The 20,335-nt window shown below is 39.9% G+C and overlaps 3 protein-coding genes across 6 annotated transcripts in view; 2 read left to right on the top strand and 1 right to left on the bottom strand.

The window, feature by feature from the left end:
* The first annotated feature begins 1,386 nt into the window (after window positions 1-1,386).
* Window positions 1,387-4,677, top strand: LOC121959099 (transcription factor 7-like 2). The gene is made up of 5 exons (XM_042508281.1): window positions 1,387-1,941; window positions 3,090-3,157; window positions 3,746-3,829; window positions 4,119-4,272; window positions 4,552-4,677. Exons 1-5 carry the CDS (start codon window positions 1,387-1,389, stop codon window positions 4,675-4,677), a joined length of 987 nt encoding a protein of 328 aa, XP_042364215.1.
* A 10,609-nt stretch (window positions 4,678-15,286) lies between these two features.
* On the bottom strand, window positions 15,287-19,153 carry si:ch211-141o9.10 (probable endonuclease 4). 3 transcript variants are annotated; one of them, XM_042507378.1, is made up of 8 exons: window positions 19,064-19,153; window positions 18,526-18,683; window positions 17,656-17,865; window positions 17,377-17,559; window positions 16,215-16,346; window positions 15,833-15,937; window positions 15,598-15,727; window positions 15,287-15,521 (listed from the first exon to the last, which is right to left on the bottom strand). In XM_042507378.1, exons 2-8 carry the CDS (start codon window positions 18,680-18,682, stop codon window positions 15,461-15,463), a joined length of 978 nt encoding a protein of 325 aa, XP_042363312.1. In that variant the 5' UTR covers window position 18,683; window positions 19,064-19,153; the 3' UTR covers window positions 15,287-15,460. The 3 variants fall into 3 exon arrangements, with proteins under 3 accessions (XP_042363312.1, XP_042363311.1, XP_042363310.1); XM_042507377.1 differs by lacking the exon at window positions 19,064-19,153 and adding an exon at window positions 18,777-18,869; XM_042507376.1 differs by lacking the exon at window positions 19,064-19,153 and having other exon boundaries at window positions 18,526-18,820.
* Window positions 18,942-20,335, top strand: part of tnrc6ba (trinucleotide repeat containing adaptor 6Ba) — a 30,292-nt gene continuing 28,898 nt past the window's right edge. For both annotated transcript variants that reach the window (XM_042507374.1, XM_042507373.1), the window contains exon 1: window positions 18,942-19,199. The gene's annotated coding sequence lies outside the window, so the exon portion shown is untranslated. The remainder of the gene's footprint in view (window positions 19,200-20,335) is intronic.

Below are 20,335 nucleotides of genomic sequence, written 5' to 3'. Positions count from 1 at the left end.
CAAACAGTTAACTTATAGCCCAGCTAAAAACAAATATGGTACTTTAAAACACAGAAACATTTCATTCTGTTATTATGCAGATTGTGATGCTGGTGGCTCTCTAAACAAACAGATAACATTTTTAAAAACATATTTTTCTTATGGTCTGCTAGTCCTTAACAGTGTTCGGAAGTAACGAGCGAGCCTGCATGTAATTATATCAAAAAATAAGTAATCAGTTACTTCTTCTGGGGGGGAAGTGTAACGAAATTACAGTTACGAGTCTAAATTGTACTAATACGAAGGGCCTGCCTCCGGATATATTATTTTCAGTGAAAAATGTATAGTTGAAAATAAGTGATCCTGTGGCTCTGCATCTTTTTGCAGTGTAGCAATGTCTTATTGTTGCATTGCCCGTTTTAGGGCATCTTCAGTTTTATTGTCCAGTTTAAAACATTTTTTAGAAAAGAAATCAAATGTAAGATATTGTGTTATTTTGATGAAGTCATAAAAAATACCTATCACTCATTAGTGTTTGAACAGGGTAGCCTAATAATCTGTAACCAATTACATTTCAAAAGTAACCCTCCCAACACTTGTTCCAAATTAAAAAGTAAAAATCTATATCAAAATCATATTTTATATTATTTTCTTAGTATAAATAATGATACATAAAGATATAAGGTGCATTTAAATGGTGGAAGCTGTCAAGGTAAAAGCAATTCTCAAATTGATTTTATTTGGTGGTTCAGTCTTTGAAAATGCATCATATATTATAAACATTTTAAATAAGCTGCAGAATCTAGTTTGCACCTTTAATCCTGATCTGCTCCCAAAACAAGTGTCTCTGAATCAGTCTCTTATTAATGTGTTTCACAGGAGCTCACTGAACTTCAGACAGAATCTGACACCAGTCAGTCATTCTTCTGGATAAGTTCACTGATACAGCACGCAAAATGCCTGCCAGACAGTCACCACCAACCCAATGTCCATCAGGACCAACTCTGTCTCCATCTGGACCAGTTCCATCTACACCTCCATCTCCAGCCTCATCTCAATCCCGATTGGCTGTTATGCCAACAGGGGAATTGATTGACTTCTTCCCTCAGCTGGTGGAAAGTCCAGTTGATGCTGGAAATGGCAGGTGCAGCCCCCTGGATGCAACTGCAAAAATGGACGCTATAATGCGCACAGGGGAGGACTTTGACTTCCTCCTTCAGTTACTGGAAAATCCAGTTGATGCTGAAAATGGTAGGTGCAGCCCCCTGGATGCAACTGCAAAAATGGACGCTATAATGCGCACAGGGGAAGACTTTGACGCCCCTCCTTCAGTTTCTGGAAAATCCAGATGATGTTGGAATTGATGGATGCAGCCCCCTGGATGCAACTGCAAAAATGGACGCTATAATGCGCACAGGGGAAGACTTTGGCGCCCTCCTTCAGTTTCTGGAAAATACAGATGATGTTGGAATTGATGGGTGCAGCCCCCTGGATGCGACTGCAAAAATGGACGCTATAATGCGCGCAGGGGAGGACTTTGACTACCTCCTTCAGTCACTGGAAAATCTTGATGATGGTGGAATTGATGGGTGCAACCCCCTTGGAGCATCTCCATCTCATTCTGCATCTCCATCGCCACCTTCACCTTCCAGTGCACCCGCAGAGCACGACTCTAACATCCACCCTCAGCCAGTGCAAAGTCCGGCTGATAGTGGATATGGTGAATGGAGCCCCTTTGGAGCATCTTCATCTCCGCCTCCACCTCCTGTTGTCCCTGCAGGGCAAGAATCTGACATCCACCCTCAGCCAGTGAACAGTCAGGTTACTGGAGGATATGACGGGTGCAACCCGCTGGGAGAAGCTCCACTTATGGCTGCTGCAGGAGTGAACACTGTACATGCTGCTCCTATCCAGCAAACGCAAGCTGTGATGCAGCCAGGTCACCTGCACAACCAGGGACAGGTAAGATACCAAGTATAGGTTAGGGATAGATATGAGAAGAGCTTTATCAATACCTGCATCACAAATGATCTGCATCATTGGAAGTAAAAGGATATGCACACTAATCAGTTAGTTGAATGACAGACAATTCATTGACCACCCTTTTAACAATTGATAAATGACATTTTAAAGCAAATATTGTCATAATTCACTGGTTCCAGCTTTTCAAATGTGAATATTAACAGGTCTGGTAATATTTTGATATCTATCTATCTATCTATCTATCTATCTATCTATCTCACAGCCAAAATTGAAATTTAAAGATGTTATTACAGGTTATGGAAAGCTGTGACTATTTTTTAAAATGTTACAGACCAAACGCTTAACAGAAAAAATATTTTGCAGATTAATAATAAAAACTGTTGTCAAGTTGAATGCTTTAGGCCAACAGAAGGACTGCAAAGGGTTAACTGTAATCTAAGCCCGCTCTGTTAATCAATGTGTTGCTGAATGTAACAAACTGTACAACAGCCCTGTAAGGCTATGCTCATCAATAATCTTAATAATTGCCTATTAGTTATTTTACAGAAGTAATAATTAAACCCTTTAGAACCTGGATCAGCATCAGTTCAGCCCTCTTTCAAAAGCTTTTAAACCTCTGGAAACTGAGGAAACTGGTTTGATTTCTTTTAAAAACATGAGATAAAGGCAATGAGCAACTTGGCAAGAAATTTCTGGAAAATACTTTACAATTATTCAAAATTATTTTACAGAAAAATAATATTTTATTTAATTTCTAGCAATTTCTTAAGGTAATTGTCTTCTTTTTTAACTTTTTTGTTTATTTTGAGGTAATTTTCTTACAGCAGAGGGCAGCAGAGGGAAGCTGTTAAAGCGCGTGGTAGAAAACAAACTTTTCTGTGATCAGTTATACTTTTTATTTAATTAAATTTGAGGGGAAAATGAAAATGCTCCCTAAATAATTCATTAGATGACATTTTTTCTATATAAAATGGCAAACTTTCATAATTTATTTATTTTTTTTTTTTCTGGCATATAATGGCAATAATTCAAAGTCTAAAAGCTAAAGTTTACAAGTGAATGTTATTACACCAAAGTTACACTGCAGCTCATCTAACCATCTGCTCTGCATATGTTTGTGTCTCCAGTATGACAATGTACCAGTTGTGACACTACCACAAGACCTGACCCAGAACCTGTGTCCTGTTGGAGTATTGTAAGTACACATGAATACAAAGAAACACACACAAGTGTACACAGATATTGAACTTCTCGGGTGTGTGTTTCAGAAAGAGGGTTTAACAAACCTTGAACTCTGAGTTGACTTAGTGGACAACTCTGACTTTTCGGTTTCAGAGCAGCTGATCAGAGTTTGTTCAGTAAATTCTTAATATGTTCACACTAAGTTAAGCTAGTGCGCTGAACGAAAATTATGATAGATTATGACAGATATGTCAAGTATTTGTGGACTGCAAACATTAATCTTTAAAAAGAGTCTGACTCACAGCGGAGAAAGTGTCAATTACTTCATTTAGAGATAATTTAAATAGTTAGGTATGAAATAAAATAAAAAATACAACCAATCATGTACATCCATTTATATATCAGCCAGTAGATCACTTGTAAAGGTAGGTTAAAAGGCGATATATAAATACGAGCAAAAGATGTCATAAAGAGTTTCCCTCATATTGGGGTCACTTACTCAGAGTTTTCACAGTACCCGCTTTCTGAAACAGGGCCCTGTTGCATCTTTAAGCACAATATTTCAATGATCTAAAGTATCTCTGTCTCTTTGTGTGTATAGTAATGGAGAGATGGTCTATGGGATTCCAGCAGGCTCTTCAAACTCTGCTTCTCCTCTACCGCCACTAAACACCTCCATTTCAAAGTAAGCCAACAGTGGCCTATTTCACTCAGAATGTCCTTTTTTTGTGTGTGACTGGCTCATAATGTATGGCCATGGTCACAAACCCTCAACAAACTAAATCATCACTTTCACATTTCATTTTTTGCACTTGTTGCTTGATTGCAGGTGTTATTTATCTATAAAGATGTCAGCATGAATATGATTTAAAAATCAGTGCAACAGAGCACACAGAGGGATGCACTTTGTCCATGTCTTGTATTTTTCTGCTTACTTTACTGCGTATTTCTGAAATTCTTCTGTTTGCCCGTAGCAAGAGAAAGCGTGACGACTCACAGGACGACCGTCCACATATCAAGAAGCCACTGAACGCCTTCATGTTGTACATGAAGGAGCAGAGGCCGAAGTATTCGGCTGAAATGCACAGGAGTGGAACTGCGACAGTGAATGCTTTCCTTGGAGAGAAGGTATGTGCGTTAGCTCTGTGTGTGAAATTTTTCACAGCAATGTTACACTTGACAGTAATGACTGGTCAAATTTTCTGCAGCAGGCGTGCTCGTTCTTTATTTCTGTAATTCTATATCTTCACATCTTGACAGTAATTTTTGAATATTTTTATTCTAATGTCACATTACCAAAAACACACCTACATTTAAACTGAAGATTTTCAGAAGTTTACAACACATATCCACTGTAGTTGTGTGTTGGTATGGATGTGCTGACAGTGTGTTGTCGTCTGTCCACAGTGGAACGCACTGTCCACAGAGGAGAAGGAAAAATACTTTGAAGAGGCTCATAGAGAGAAGAAGCTCCATGAGGAGAGATACCCAGAATGGTCAAGCCTTGATAACTACGTATGTACACTCTGCTGACAAACAATACATTCATATGAACGTCTCTACACTAGAGCTTATAAAACAAACACACTGAAAAGATTCTTTTTTATGCCTCCATGCTGGCGACGGCAGTAGGCGGAAGCATTATGTTTTTGGGTTATCCCAAAAATGTCTGTCTGGTCCACTCTTGTAAACACAAAATCTCAAGAACCCCTTGAAGGAATTACTTCAGATTTGGCAAAAACATTAACTTGGACTAAATGATGACCTGATTTAAAATTTGATGTTCAAAGGTCAAAGTCACTTTTGACCTTTATTCCATATTGAAAATGGCTTTGATGGGGTTTCCTCAAATTTGGCACCAGTGTCCACTTGGACTCAAGAATGAACTGATTAGAATCTGCTGGTCAAAGGTCAAAGTCACAGTGACCCCATGCAACATGTTTTTGGCTATAACTCAAGAACCACCTTGAAACTGTGCTGATTATATAGATCTTCTGAGTGTAAAGCATACATGTTGTCACAGAAATGGATGTAAGTTGTCAGTGCAACTTGACCGGAGTGTGGAGGCATACAACCGAGTGGCAGTATATGTAATTTATAAGCTGATGTCAGACAGGAAATCTAAAGTGTTTGTTTTTGTGTATAGGAGAAAAAGAGAACGAATGTCAGACGCAAGGCAGCCAAAACTAAAGTGCCTGCACCTTCATGCAGAGTGTCTCACCTGCCACAGGTAAATGAGAGTTGTACCGGCTGAACACACCAGCAACAGCTGGGTCCAATTCACTGCCAGCAGGGACCCTTCCCCTCGGGCCACAGCCACAGTACTGGACTCAGACGCAGCCACCGTACTGGACTCAGACACAGCCACAGGACTGGACTCAGCCACAGCAACAGCACTGGACTCAGCCACAGACACAGGACTGGACTCAACAGTGGCTGCAGCAACAGACACAGCCACAACAGTGGTCTCAGGCACAGCCACAACAATGGGCTCAGCCACAGACACAACAGTGGGCTCAGCCACAGAGACACAACAATGGGCTCAGCCACAGACACAACAGTGGGCTCAGCCACATATACAGCAATGGTCTCAGCCACAGACACAACAATGGGCTCAGCCACATATACAGCAATCGTCTCAGCCACAGACACAACAATGGGCTCAGCCACAGCCTCAGCCTCAGTCTCAGCCTCAGCCTCATCCTCAGCCTCAGCCTCAACCTCAGCCTCAGCCTCAGCCTCAACCTCATCCTCATCCTCAGCCTCAACCTCATCCTCAGCCATAGCGTCAGCCTCAGCCTCAGCCTCAGCCTCATCCTCAGCCTCAGCCTCAGCCTCAGCCTCAGCCTCAACCTGATCCTCAGCCTCAGCCTCAGCCTCAACCTTATCCTCAGCCTCAGCCTCAGACACAGCCTCAGCCTCAGCCTCAGACACAGCCTCAGCCTCAGCCTCAGCCTCAGACACAGCCTCAGACACAGCCTCAGCCTCAGCCTCAGACACAGCCTCAGCCTCAGCCTCAGACACAGCCTCAGACACAGCCTCAGCCTCAGCCTCAGACACAGCCTCAGCCTCAGACACAGCCTCAGACACAGCCTCAGCCTCAGCCTCAGCCTCAGACACAGCCACAGCCTCAGCCAGAGCAGCAGCCACCACCTGGGGACTTCCACGTCCAATCCCCTGCTTGCAGAGCTGCTTGAGCCCCTTCCCCCACGACACAGCCTCAGTCACAGCCTCAGCCAGAGCCGTGGCCTCAGCCAGAGCCACGATTATGGCAGAGCTAAGCTTTTGCTACTATCACTTATTCATACTGCTATTGTGAAATTGTGATATGAACTAAAATAAACTGCAGAAAATAATGTTATTGATGTTTTTTCTTGTTAATATTATATTTAATTTAATTTCTTCACTTAAACAAGGTCACCTATCATTTGAAAATCAAATGACTCATGCATATATATATATATATATATATATATATATATATATATATATATATATATATATAACGATAGATAACTAAATAATACTGATTGTTATTCAAAATGAAAGAAGACAAAAAATATACATACAAAAAAATCCATATTCCTACATAAATATGCATTAGAATCTGCTCTGATCTACAAGCAGCCGATTAGCTCTCAGACACACAAAAAGTGTGTAAGTGAGTCTTGTGCACATGGTGTGTGATTTACCTCAGTAACTGTCCATGTCAGCAATGTATTCCAAGAGGTCTCTCCACTTTGCCCCACATTTCTCAGTCCTGTCCATACAGATAAGAAGAGATTTTTCCATATGATGCAACTTTGCCAACTCTGATGAGTTCCTTAAAAGAGGGCTTTTAGCATTTTAGCATGTTAATAGTGGCTAATTAACACAGTTGAAACTGATTGGGATGTCATTACTTTTAAATGTATTTGGTCATAAATCACATTTTTGGAAAAAGAAAGTTATATTTAAACCAGTGGTGGTGCTACATGAAAAGTCAGGAGATCAACATTAATATAATCTATCCTCTGGATACTATGAATCATTCACCTGCAGATCGTCATGTAGCCCTACACTGTAGAGGCAGGTAAGCTGCTGCGCTGCATGTCATGTGCTTGAAGTAACATATAATGTTAGTTGTCTATCAATTGTCAAACTGTGCATGATAAAGAAGAATGGAGCTCAGGTCCTGTTCACATGACAATGATTTGGCTGTCCTTTTACACGACAGCGGTATTTTGTGTTTGTGGTTTCAGGCTAAACCTGAGCTGGGCACACATCCAAAAATCGTGAATTATCAGCGTTACTTTTTTTTAAAAATTACTTTTACCATAGACGTTAAATTGAAGAATTTTTTAAACATTTAACTCCACTTGATTTCGGATTTTTCGGACATCTTGGTAAGATGTTTTATGAAGCAGTTTGAAGCATGTTGGAAAATGCTACTGCATTTTAATATTAGATCATTTTCCACTGTGCTGATCCTGTGCTTTCTCATTGGTGATGGTCAGTTTTTTCGAAATTGTAGTTTGCGGTCTAGTGAACTGAATTGCATACCACACAGAGATGTCTTTGTAAAACAGAACACTGTTAATGCAATGTGATTCAATGTGACATAATTCAACAGAAGCCTCCAATGTGATCATTCAGCTGAATCAGCACTTTTGTAAAATAGTATCAACACAAATTAAACATCACAATATTGTGAATGTAAGGTTTTTTTTTTTTTTTTGCGGGAATGCAAGGTAAGATTTCATTACCACTTTCGCCAGGCACAATTTATAACGGGACTTTAGATTAAAGTCTCTCTCTTGGGGTGTCGTGGCTGAGTGGATAAAGCAAGTGCCCCATGAATAAAAGCAGTGTCCTTGCTGCAGTGGCCTCGGGTTTGACTCCTGCTCGGGGCCCTTTGCTGAATGTCATCCCCACTCTCACTCCCCCTTTCATGCTATTAATCTGTCCTATCTAATAAAAGGCAAAAATACCGAAAAAAAATCTCTAAAGTCTCTCTCTCATACATGTGTATTGCAACTAGTTCTCACATAACCATTATTTTGTAAAGTATTGTATTCTAATCTAAAGCTTGTTTTCATGTATTTTGTGCCCAATAAGGGAAACAGCGAGAACTGCTGAAGGCAATTTAACATTCACACAGTCACCTGACTCACTGGATAGTGTAACCAGGTAGAAATTGTATGTATATTATATTATATATATATATAATTATATATATATATGTTTAAACTTCACCAAATCCTGATTAACAGTAAAGGGCATCTGTTCTGTGTACATTAAGTTCTGTTTTGCAGCCCATTTAAGCTGTAGTGTTAATACCTGCACTGTCTCTTTAAGAAGTCGCGGTGTCTATGACGTCCATGCAGCGCCACTCTCAGTCCGCGCTTTGCTCACTGAGAGAAGGTGTGGTTCATGTTTTCTGCTCATAGTTTAGCACATTTCACCCTTGTTACAATGAAAACTTCACAGTATGGAATTAATAGTGTTAGTAAAGAGACTGTGAACATGCAGCAGCTGTGTCGTTCGAATATAAACTTTGTAAATGCATTTTCAGAAGTTTTACTGTAGACATAAGCTTCCAAGTGCTACAGGGTCTTTTGTGTGTTTATGTACTAACAGGCCATTGCTGACCCATGTGTGTGGAAGAGACTGCATGTTACTGAACGTTTTGTTTTATGATTTGTACAGGTATGTGAATTCTGTTGTTCATTAATTACATAAGAACTGATGCTGGTTGTATTTGATATGTTGAAAACCCATATGCAATGAATTGCATGAAGATTTTGTGAATTTTATTTCATTGATTTTCATACCATTTTTAAGAAAAAGCATTTTTACGGTATAAAACATAATTTACATTTGTCATGTACTGCAGTAAATGCACGATTTAAAAAGTCAGTCCGCGCTTTGCTCACTGAGAGAAGGCCATTGCTGACCCATGTGTGTGGAAGAGGCTGCATGTTACAGAACGTTTTGTTTTATGATTTGTACAGTCCATATTAAAGGAACAGCCAGCAGCCCTTGTGGTCCGGGTCCTTCCTTCAGTCAGCATCACCACAGAACACAACGCAGATAATACAGAAGTTGACGGGCGTGCATCCAGCCAGATTCAAGACTGTTACAGGGCCAGACACACCTGTTACAATAGCAACATTGGTATTGGTGAGTCAAATTAATTGTAAAATAAAAATAGATTAAATAATAGTAAGCATTTCATTACGATGTTCTTCTTGGCTGGAATAATAGTATTTAAAGTATTAAATAAGTAAGTAAAGTATTTCATATTTTTTGTTTAATCTGTTTCTCTAGGATTTAACTGGATATTGAGCAACACCACAAATATCTAAGTATGTTTTTATATTTCATCATTAGTCACTCTGTGATGTTAAGAGGATGTGGATCTAGTGCTTTTTATACTGCATAGATTTAAAAAACTATAAAATGCATTTAAAACACTATACAACCATAAGTGGGTCTTCCTTGAATACTCAATTACAAATACATTCATTGTCTCTTTCGTCCTTACTGAATATAGCACTGAAAAAAAAACACTAAATACATGAACCCAACTGTACATTAGACAGCACAGAAGGAAATACTACATTGCTTGAAGAAGTTGCCATTGACATTTTACAGAAGATGTACTTTAACTCTGAGTTCTAAAATTATTGCTTTTTGTTGTTGTTTTTTATCCCATTGCATCTAGATCTGTACTCTGTCATTACAGTACTAACCTGAATACAAGCTTATTCAAAAAAAAAAAAAGTTTAATTGCAGGCTTGACATGAACTGGAGATGCAAATTGTGTTCTACATCCCTGAATACCTGCAGCATAGCCATTATTCAAGAGTCAGCCCCCTGCCGTGCTTCTACAGCAGATGTATTAAAACTTTTCAGTCATTTATTGCAATAAAAACTCATTTGTCACATTATCATAATGACACAAGCAGAGTATGTGCAACGGAGAGAGTTCAGACTTGGTGATAGAGTTCTATCAGCGGAAAGTGTGAGTGATTAAGTCAAAGCAGCTGGTGAATGTGTTGGTGAGGGAAATGCTCAGTGTGAGAGCACAGAGGCATTTGATCTTTCTGAGGCAGATAGTGTGACACTGACAGTTTAAAACTGAACCTGGCATCATTATTCCTAAAGATGCAAACTATCCTTCACACGTCTGACATAGCATTTCAAGAAATAGTGGATCATCTGATTTTTTCTCTGTCCCAACCTCTTCTGAAAAGCACTATAAGAGAAATCCTACAGAGTCATGATGTCACTGTTAGTGAAACAACTTTGGATGAAGTAGTAAGTGCTGTTATGGACAGCAACATTCTTGTCAGAGCCACAGAAAAAGGCGAAGCATTATCTTTAACCAAGAGAAGAAGAGTATTTTTTTGAGAAAAATGTACCCTGTGGTAATTCCAGTACAGTATGAACTAGAGCCTGGACACACAGCAGTGCACATTCCCATTCTTGAGATGATCCAGAAACTTTTCAGACATACTGACATTCTGGACAAGATTAAAGACACAAAGATGACACAAAAAGGTCATGTATTTGAGCCACCAAGATGTTTCTATTTTAAAGAGAATGAGTTCAGGTCTTACTACTACTACTACTACTAATAATAATCATAATCATAACCATAATCATAATCATATATTGGATTTATATAGTGCCTTTCTTGATCTTAATGTCGCTTTACAAACAAAGTAAAAAGTAAAAAAGAAGGGGGGATGGGCGCTAGGAATAGGCAGAAGAGAAGAAATGGGTTTTGAGGTGGGACTGATAGACGGGGAGGGACTCAGAGTCACGGATCTCTTGGGGGAAGGAGTTTCAGAGCCTGGGAGCAGCCCTGGAGCAGGCTCTGTCCCCAAAAGTGCAGGGGATAGATTTATGGGTGGAGAGGAGATTTGTGGAGGTGGATCTGAGGGGCCGTGAGGATTGGTAAGGGGAGAGGAGGTCAGTGAGGTAAGGGGGTGCCAGAAGGTGAAGGGCTTTGAAGGTGAGGACCAGGATCTCGAAGGTAATCTGGTGGGAGACAGGGAGACAGTGAAGGTATTTTAAGACCGGGGTGAAGTGGTGCCAAGATTCGGTGCATGTGAGGAGTTGGGAAGCTTCGTTCTGGACTAGTTGGAGTCTAATGATGGAGGTGGAGCTGATGCCATAAAGGAGTGTGTTGCAGTCGTCCTCAGATGGGCTAGAGCTGCCACTTATTTTGTCCGCTGATGACCTTGAAATAGCAAATCCACATGGCACATCATGGAAAATCCACAAACTCAGTTGCGTGTACTGGGTTCTTGCTGATCTACCCAGTAAATACAGATCAGGTTTGCATGTGATTCAGCTAGCAGCATCATGTAAAGTGCCTGACATTGAGATGTTTGGCTATGAAAGAGCTCTTCAGCCCTTTGTTACAAGACCTCCATACTCTTGAGCGAGTTGGCATTTTCACTGAGTCCACTGGTAAGGCAGCTCGTGGCACAGTCATGTTTGTGGTTTCTGAAAACCTTGCAGCCTACACATTAGCAGGCTTTGCAAGGGTTTCAGAGCACAATATATTTGCAGATTCTGCACAGCTACTCGAGACAGAGTTCAGCCTCATGATGTCAAGAGTGGAGAACTTAGTCCTACAACTAAAGCCAGCCATGACAAAGACGTGCATGCTGTAATGCATGAGGATAGCCAGGGTCATCATGGTGTTAAAGAAGAGTGTGTCCTTAGTTGGACACACTCTTCTTCTTAAACATTTTCACAGTCACTGGTCTCCCACCTGATGTTCTCCATGATCTTTTTGGGGGCATTGTGCCAGTAGAACTGGCTCTATGTATTGGTGAGATGATCTGTTGCAAATACTTTACCCTTGAGTATTTAAACAGCAAACTTGGGTCAATCCCATACCAGCACGCAGACAAAGTTGACAGACCTCAGCCTAGTCCTAAGACCTTTGCTGCAAAGAACACCATTGACGGCAACAGCCATGAAAATGTTACATTGCTTAGACTGCTCCCTTTGATGATTGGTCATATGGTTCCTGAGGGAGACAGAGCATGGACTGTGCTGATGGATTTAAATGTTTAATGTGCAGTTTTTACAGATTGGGACATCTCTATAATGAATTTGAAATTTCACTATTTCATTATCTTGTTATAGCTATGATGACATTGCCATCTTATTTGAATTGCCATTCGTTGTTTGCGCTGCTTCACTGTTTTTCTCTCAGGGTTTCAAAGCCATTTACAAACATACTTTTCAATTAATTTTCTTAGGTTACACTCAAGAAATAATACAAGACAGAGAATCCCGACTGGTATTTTACACAAGTCAGATTTGCTTCATTTAATAGACTCTTAAACATCTGTGACAAACCTAAGGTTGGATGTCTCTAGCCTGCTGTAAAAAAAGTGATGGTTGCTGAAAGCAGTCCTATCATATCTCTCAACTGTTTTTTCTTGGGTCAACCAAAATGAAGACCTCTACAAGAGCCAAGAAGCCTGTCCTGACAAGCATCAGTGTTAAAAATAAAACGTTATGATAAGAGACTGTATGCACTGATTGATAGTTTCATGGGGAACCTCATCCGTCAAGCCCCTTGAGGGTTTTCTGGGTTTACCCTGCATGTCTCCTTTTATAGAAATGTGTAACATTGTGTCTTTTTTATATAAAAAATAATAATAATAAAAATAGATTTAAAAAACTGTCTATCCTTTTTAGGAAGTAAAATATGACTATAGTGGTGTAAACATTAGTTTTTGAAAAGTAAACCAACGTAATTCTGACTTCCTGCATTTTAATTGAAGGTTTGGATCTTTCTATATGCTATTTAAATACAATGCTCAAATGGTTCATTTACCCATGAGCCTTGAGTTTGACATCTCTGCTTTAAAGGGTAATTTTGATGTTGTTCAACCCTATTTTTTCCATAAGTCTAAGTGACTTATCTGGACAACAGTGTTTGAAACTGGTCCAGAGAGAGCACTGCACCCAAAAACGCCATCGCGAAACTCACCAGACTCCATATAAATAACAGTCATTTTATCGTGTTTAGAGACAGCATAATTTTCACATCTAACTGGTGAATTAAGGGTTCATTTCAACCAAACCAGAGTTGGTGATTGTTGCAGCAGTGGAAAGACAAACCAGGACAGTTTCTGTGAGTTTTATTTTATTTTGTCTTTGAATTAAGTGTGTTCTACTGTGATAAAGTTAGTGTTAATTTAAATGAAGATAAATGAAGTGGTGGATTTGGCATTAGTGATTTTGGGGCTTTTTCTGATTAAACAAAAAAAGATATTACTCTTTAACAAAAGGTCTGTCTCTGTAGGGAGCATTTCCATAATGTTATCAGATATTTAGTATAACAATCAGAGCCTGTCAGTGACAAACACAAACACTTAACATAAATTGATGATGCACAAATGCCCCAACTGGTTACACTGAGGCCTGTTTTTATTGCAGCTTTCTTTCTAAATACTGGACCAGTCTTAAAAAGTGTTGTTCCCAGTAGTCACTTAGATGCAATACAAGTTATGACAATAGGGATATCTGATGAAAAATACTGATGTTACCCTTTAATAAATTTCATGTTACTGCTTTGTGTCTTAACCACCTGGATACAAACGGTAATCAAACTTGTGTTTGACTCTTAGAAGACTCCAGAAAACTTGATCAAACTTGCATCTGGTTACACGATTTTAAGCGTTAGAAGTCAACACATATCAGCATTTTTCTCTGTATTTGCAGTCTCGTTTTGTTTTCTCAGCTACATTTACAGGTAGAAAGCTGCATGTTTCCAAGATTCAAATCAAGGAATGTGTTTTTGTTTTATGTGTGTGTGAGCACATGCATGTTTATGTACTCTGTGGGGTGTTGGAATAGGTGTGACAGTCACCTGGTGTCCTCCCAGGGGTCAACAGCTGCACCAAGGTGTTGGTATTTGACAGCTGGACCATTTTAGAGAAATAATGTGGAGGTTTATTATGGATGAGAGTGGTGTGTGTGTTTTAGGGGTTACTCATAAAACCATCCATCAGTTAGATATACAGTAGATATACACAAGATGTGAAAAAAATAGATGTTCTATATTCAAAATCTGTATTCACCTTATGAAACCTGGGGTGACATCACTTTTCTTATCCTTTCAGAAACATTTCACATGTATTTAAACCTTTGAACCCCAGGCAAATTGGTGTGATTTCAAAAACACGGGGAAAAGACAATGAGCAAACTTGATAAGAAATGTTCCACAAATTGCAAGAAATTAGTACATTATTTATTTATTTATTTATTTTAAAGCTAGGGGAAAAAATCTAGGGAAAATGTCAAGGGAAAAAGAAAAAGCTAGGGGAAAAAAACATTTCTAATGATCATAATTACATATTTAAAATTATTTTACTGAATTATTATTTTTAAAAACGTTTTTCCAAGCCCTGTTTGCCCTTTTAACACTCCTTTTCTTTCTTTCTTTTGTATTAATTTTCAGGTAATTTTCTTATTCAGTTTTTTACTAATTTCTTGCTAATCTTTGGGTCATTCCTTCTTTGTTCATTGCCTTCTTCACGTTTTGTAAGAAATCAAGCCAGTTTACTCAAGTTTCAAATGGATAAATAAAGGCTGAATAACAGTTAATAATAAAATAAAATATCATGTCCATTGGATACGACCCCATGATTGTTCCCTCATGTTGGATTTCTTGCTAACTCTGCAAATGTTCCTTGTGGGAACAATACGTCACCAGTAACTTCCTCTGCAAACTGATGTGATTTCATTCAGATGAAATGTAATTTATGCTTTTACTGTTAAAGGAATCAACTTTAAATAAATCACATGACCTTGATAGTAGTTATGTGAATCATAAATTTACATCAAAAATGTACATAAGCAATAAAAGAAGGGCCATCTGCAAATAATGGTATGACCAAATGGGCAAAATGAAGAATATTAGGTCCTATGAATTGAGACAGCACTATTAAAAAAGTGACAAAAAGCAAATATGCAGTAAGTTAGACTTGAATATTCTTTTTCCAGTCTGTGTGCAACATGTGGCATCACATGGACTCTGAAATGGGGTTTGTGTTGTACTTGTGTGTGCTTGCTGCCCTCTAATGGCTCATTGTGAACAAGACGACTCCTCACATGTCCAATATAAACTTTCAACAACACATTTATTTCACTCGAGTTCAGAACGGTTCACACAGTGATCAACAAACAAAAAAAGCTCCACCGTCATCCACTTTGGCCCTTGACAAATTCTCTCGTGCGCTGTGGGGTTTTTGCAGAGTTTAGTTTAGCGGCACCAACTTAACAATGACAGTGCTCACTATTTTTTCTCACAGAGGGAATAGAGAAGTTCGATCTGCTCGGCGTACTCGAATCCCGGCCTGCGTGGAGAAAACACAACAGTCAGACATTAATAAAGAGATTTTGTCCAATATAAGACCATAACAGTTGTCTCACCGTCCAGGAGTCTCCAGTATCAGAGGGATGTTGTCCAGTCTGGGCTCGTTGACGATGTCTCGGAAAGCAGAGATTCCGATGTGACCTTTGCCGATGTCTTCATGGCGATCGAGGTTGCAGCCAAGTTTACCTGCAAATACGAAAAACAAAACAAAAAATTCAAACTTCAGACAATTCAATAAACTCATCTATTTGATCATTTTTGTGATAATGTCCTGTGAAAGCCCTGCTGCACCTTTAGAGTCATTGAGATGGACGGCTTTAAGGTATCCGAGCCCCACTTCCTGATCAAACTCATCCAGCGTGGCCTTCACTCCTCCCTCTGCAGCCACGTCGTATCCTACCCAGAAACAACACTTTCAGAACTTTTCCACATTATTTTACTGCATTTTCATGACTTTAAGTAGTCTAAAATATCAACATATCCATGTTGGCAGTCTATAGAGCGGCCTTTTTGTTGTCTACATGCTTTTTTTCCTTTAGCACAACAGACTAGAGTCGCTTCACCCTTGAAGCCAACATTTAGTTTGGACAAGCTTGATTATCAATAAGTTTTGATGTTGATGTTTTCTGATGATTCTGAGGGATAAAAAAGATGAACCTCGGGCTTCACTCACCTGCTGCAAAGGCGTGGCAGGTATCCAGACACACTCCGACTCTGGTCTGGTCTCTCACTTTGTCTATGATGCTCTTCAGCTCGGAGAACGTTCCGCCCACCGTGCTGCCCTGACCGCTCATGTTCTCCAACACTGACCACACGGGGAGGCAGGCGTAAGACAAAAAAACGGTCTGACACAGCAATTTAACTCCTGCGTCTCCTTAAACAACCTGACACACATCCGAGCCGTCGCTCACATCTGAAGCCCGGCCTGAGGGCAGTTGTGCGTCAGTGTTTCTGCAGGTATTTCTACTGCAGCGTGTTCCCGTCACACCGGCGGCATTTGGGTTATTTCTAGTCAAAGCACTGTGGTCGTTATCATGAATCACAAGTGACGCAACGCTGGTGTCAAGCTGGCAGTCAGTTCCTCAAAGTTACGTACACAGAAGTCAGTCTGAGTTCAAATGCTTGACTCATTTTTTTGTCCACTGACTCGTGGTAATAAAATTTCAATCCTCCTAAATCCTCCTAATTGGGGTCATGAATATATGTGGGTACAGTTTTATTTAAAAAATTAGCCCACCAATTAAGATTTGAGGGACACGTATTTTAATTTCTGGGGTTTGATGACTACTGAATCAGTGACATCTTTTAAAATCACTTCTCAAAACCCACTTTTACAGACTTGCTTTTGTGTGATGTCACCTTTATTTGTTTATTTATTAATTCATTTTCCTCCTTTCATTCATTTTGCTACTCTTAATCTATTTATGCAGTCCTCTGATGACCTGTTCTCACCATCTTTTCATACTGTAAATGTATGTGCTTGTTATCTGTTTTTATCTTCTTATCTTTGTTTTATCCCTACATTTATTCTTGTATTTTCTAAATTTTTCTAAATTTTCTTTAATTTGTTTTGCTTTATTTTTGTTAACCTTTTGTATACACATTTATTCTTGACTTTTATAGACCTTTCTCTGTTTGGCATTTTTATTAATGTTCTTTTTATTATTCTGTTTTTAAAGTCGCCATATAAATGAAGTTATTATTATATCACTGAGTTCTCTCGCTACACTGAGATACACTGTCATGTCATTTCATGTTCGCTCTCAGATCAGCAGGACTCATGTTAAGTCAGTGCAGGCGTAAAGCCAGGATTTCCTGCACGGAGCCTCCTGTACCTGTAACTACAGCGGGTGTCTGCTGGTGAGCGTGGTTAATGGCTCCTGCTATCTTCTCCACACACTGCTCAGTGGTGATGGAGCCCAGGGAGGAGCCGGGGTGGAAGTTGTAGAGGGTGAGGCCCAGGAGGCTGCAGCGGCTGAGCTCATCCACGAGCAGGGCCTGGCTCTTCTCAAACACATCTGCGTGCGACACAAACCAGAGGAGACACGGCTGAAAAGAGGAAATAACTCAGGCAAGAAGCGAAGGACAGAATCTGCCATTAGCGTCTGACCAACCCTCTTTAGGAGATCCACAGTTCATTAGGTAAGACCCATGAGGCAGGATGTGAGCCGGGTCGTACTCCTGTATGCAACATTGCTCCCGAAATTTGTCTGCAGCTGCGTGATCCAGTGCAGGCCTCTTCCAGGAGCGCTGGGAGCCCAGAAACAAGGCAAAACTGCTGCCCCCCATCTCTGTGCAGGACCCCACCGCTTTCCAGATCCCTCCTGAGGACATATAGAAGAGGCAGCGCAGGAAGTGTGAGAGCATGTGTTTCCAACTCTATCAAGGGACTGTTCTTTATTTATCAGAGGAGGGGGGTAGCTGGGGTATGTTTTTTTTACCTTCCCCGAATCTACAAATGTTTTTCCTTATGCCTGCCTGTGTGTCTTGGGGAGATCGCATCACTCTCCTTCCACCATAAATTAGTTGTTAGATTTTAAAGACTGACCCCTCAGTGTTTGAAGTTATAAATTGAAGACAAAATCCCAGAGTTGGGAAAAAAAAGGCTCTGTTTTTCACGGTTGTTGTGAATACTGATTAGTTTGCGCAAACGGTTTATTTTTAACTTTGATTTTTTTCATATCTTCCAAACCATGTCGCAGGTTTGGAAGATATTTTTTCTTCAAAAATCCTCAAGGTAATCCCATATATCATTGCCAGAAACAGTGAAAATGGATTGGATTTTGGAGATTCTGATCATCTGAAAAAGAAAAGAAAAACACAAAACACAGTCCCTTAGACACAAAAATACCATAAGCCCCTCCCCAGTGCTTAAAAAAGGATTTGAAATACCTCCCCCTTTATGCACCGCCCCTCCCCTCTCATAAATAACGAACAGTCCCTTACACTTAAAGGAACTGAAGAATTAAAGAACTCTGCCTTGCCTTGAATGCCAACATGAGCTCCAATGTATTTCTTATTCCCACGGTCCTTCCTCTTAATGTCTCCTCTCTCCTCAGCCTCCTTCTCTTCAGCACCCTCTTCCTCCTCTTCTCCTCCCTCGGTTTTCCTCCTCTTCGCTCCTCTCTTTTTTGGACCCATGCTATCGAGAGAAAGTTGTAGTGATGAACATGCAAAACTGTGCAAAAGGCTGTCTAGGGACGATTTAAAATGTGCATTTTGGAGGCCTGTTAACCTCTGGTGCAGGAACAGTGGTGCAAAGTTTGACAGTCAAAAGTTTATGAAGGTCAAATGCGTCTTTTGTGCATCCCTCTCGTCAGCAGCAGCCACTCAGAGCGCCTCCACGCAGCTGCCACAGGCTGCCCATTGGAGACGCTTCATGCTGAGCAGCAAAATGGCCGCCCGTCAACCGACTGACTCCACAGCGCTTTGAAATTTAAATTCTTCTGCACATTAGGGTTTACACTATTACAACGTTAGTACTTATTTACAAATCAGTAGCGTGTGTTTTCATCAACTTACTTGACTGTCCGCTCAGGCGTCGCTGTTCTTGTAGCCTCGACGAATGCCTCAAAAAGCTAAAAAGAAAAAAATCGCACTGAAGCACTTTAGCTAAGCTAGCTAGCACGCTAGCTTTTCTTCATATGTGATTCCAGAGGTGAGTAAACTTGAGATAATGTGTCTCGGCACTCTGTCTTAATTTGTATGCATGCAAAATGACTGCAATGTATTTGTTAATGAAATGCCACTGCGTTTGCTGGCCGAGCTAACGTCGTTAGCCCGGCTACTTGTAGCTTCTGTCAGGAGATAACTTAGCTAACCCTCGATAGCATTAGCACTAACGACGCTGAAGTTAGTTTCCGAATTGTAGCTTCCGATTCAGCAGTTAAGGGGATAGCTAAGGGAAATTTATGTTGCTGAGTGATTGAACCTCGGTTATTTGCACCTCTTACTGTTGTGAAAGCATGTTAATCAAATATTGTAAAGCCTCAACGCTGTATGAAGCCCATATTTGCAATTGGAAAATATTTATTTTATATGGGATGACTCTACAAAGGGAGCTGTTACTGCATTTTTTTGAACAAATAAACCATATTGATCTAAGTTTAGATCAAAATCTACTCAATGTAGACTCGTCAAATTAGGACTCGATTGTTACAGAGGGCCTACAGGGTTATTAAAAGACAGTTTCAGACATGTGAAACCCTTGTTCTATTTGTGAAATGCAAAAAGGGGAGATTCAACCTGCAAATCAAAAACCACTATTCACTGACAGGTTCAATTATTACATTATCCTAGAGAGGGTAAATATATTCAGTTTCAGCTTTGTGAAACCTCTATTCTGTTTGTTAAATGTGCAAAAAGGGAATATTTATCTTTTATCCATGCGTAGATCATACTGAACAGCGTTTGTCTTAAAAATAACTGCATATCGATTTTTTTTTTTTTTTTAACATGTAGACCATATTAATCAAATGTCACTGTACTCTCAAATCATGACTAGATAATCCCAAAGAGGCGAAATGCCGTTTTTTAATGCATTTTCACAAGTAGAATGACAGTATTTGAAACAGTTGTTAGCCTCTCTGCGATAATCTAGTCCAGATTTGACCAGTTAAAGTTTAGTGGCTTTTGATTTGGACCTGGTCCACTGTGGTCTACGTGTTCAAAACGCAGTGTATCTCTTTTTTTAGCATTTTCACAAATAGGATAAAAGTTTCACAAATGTGAAAGTGAATTTCAGACAGCGTCGAGACTTTACCTGGGATGTCTAACATGCTTCCACAACAATGG

The sequence above is a fragment of the Plectropomus leopardus genome, chromosome 19 (genome assembly GCF_008729295.1).
Source record: "Plectropomus leopardus isolate mb chromosome 19, YSFRI_Pleo_2.0, whole genome shotgun sequence".
NCBI lineage: Eukaryota > Metazoa > Chordata > Actinopteri > Perciformes > Serranidae > Plectropomus > Plectropomus leopardus.
The sequence above is the reverse complement of the archived record's forward strand: the minus strand, read 5'-3'. Positions and strand labels throughout refer to the sequence as shown.

Coding starts and splice junctions, on each gene's coding strand:
- si:ch211-141o9.10 (XM_042507378.1), bottom strand. CDS start 18,682: ATGGGTCCAAAAAAGAGAGGAGCGAAGAGGAGGAAAACCGAGGGAGGA. Junction 17,560..17,655: donor CTGTGGATCTCCTAAAGAGG/GTTGGTCAGACG, acceptor TGTCGCACGCAG/ATGTGTTTGAGAAGAGCCAG. Junction 15,522..15,597: donor ATACTGGAGACTCCTGGACG/GTGAGACAACTG, acceptor TTCTCCACGCAG/GCCGGGATTCGAGTACGCCG.
- LOC121959099 (XM_042508281.1), top strand. CDS start 1,387: ATGCGCACAGGGGAAGACTTTGGCGCCCTCCTTCAGTTTCTGGAAAAT. Junction 3,158..3,745: donor CTGTGTCCTGTTGGAGTATT/GTAAGTACACAT, acceptor TTGTGTGTATAG/TAATGGAGAGATGGTCTATG. Junction 3,830..4,118: donor CTAAACACCTCCATTTCAAA/GTAAGCCAACAG, acceptor GTTTGCCCGTAG/CAAGAGAAAGCGTGACGACT.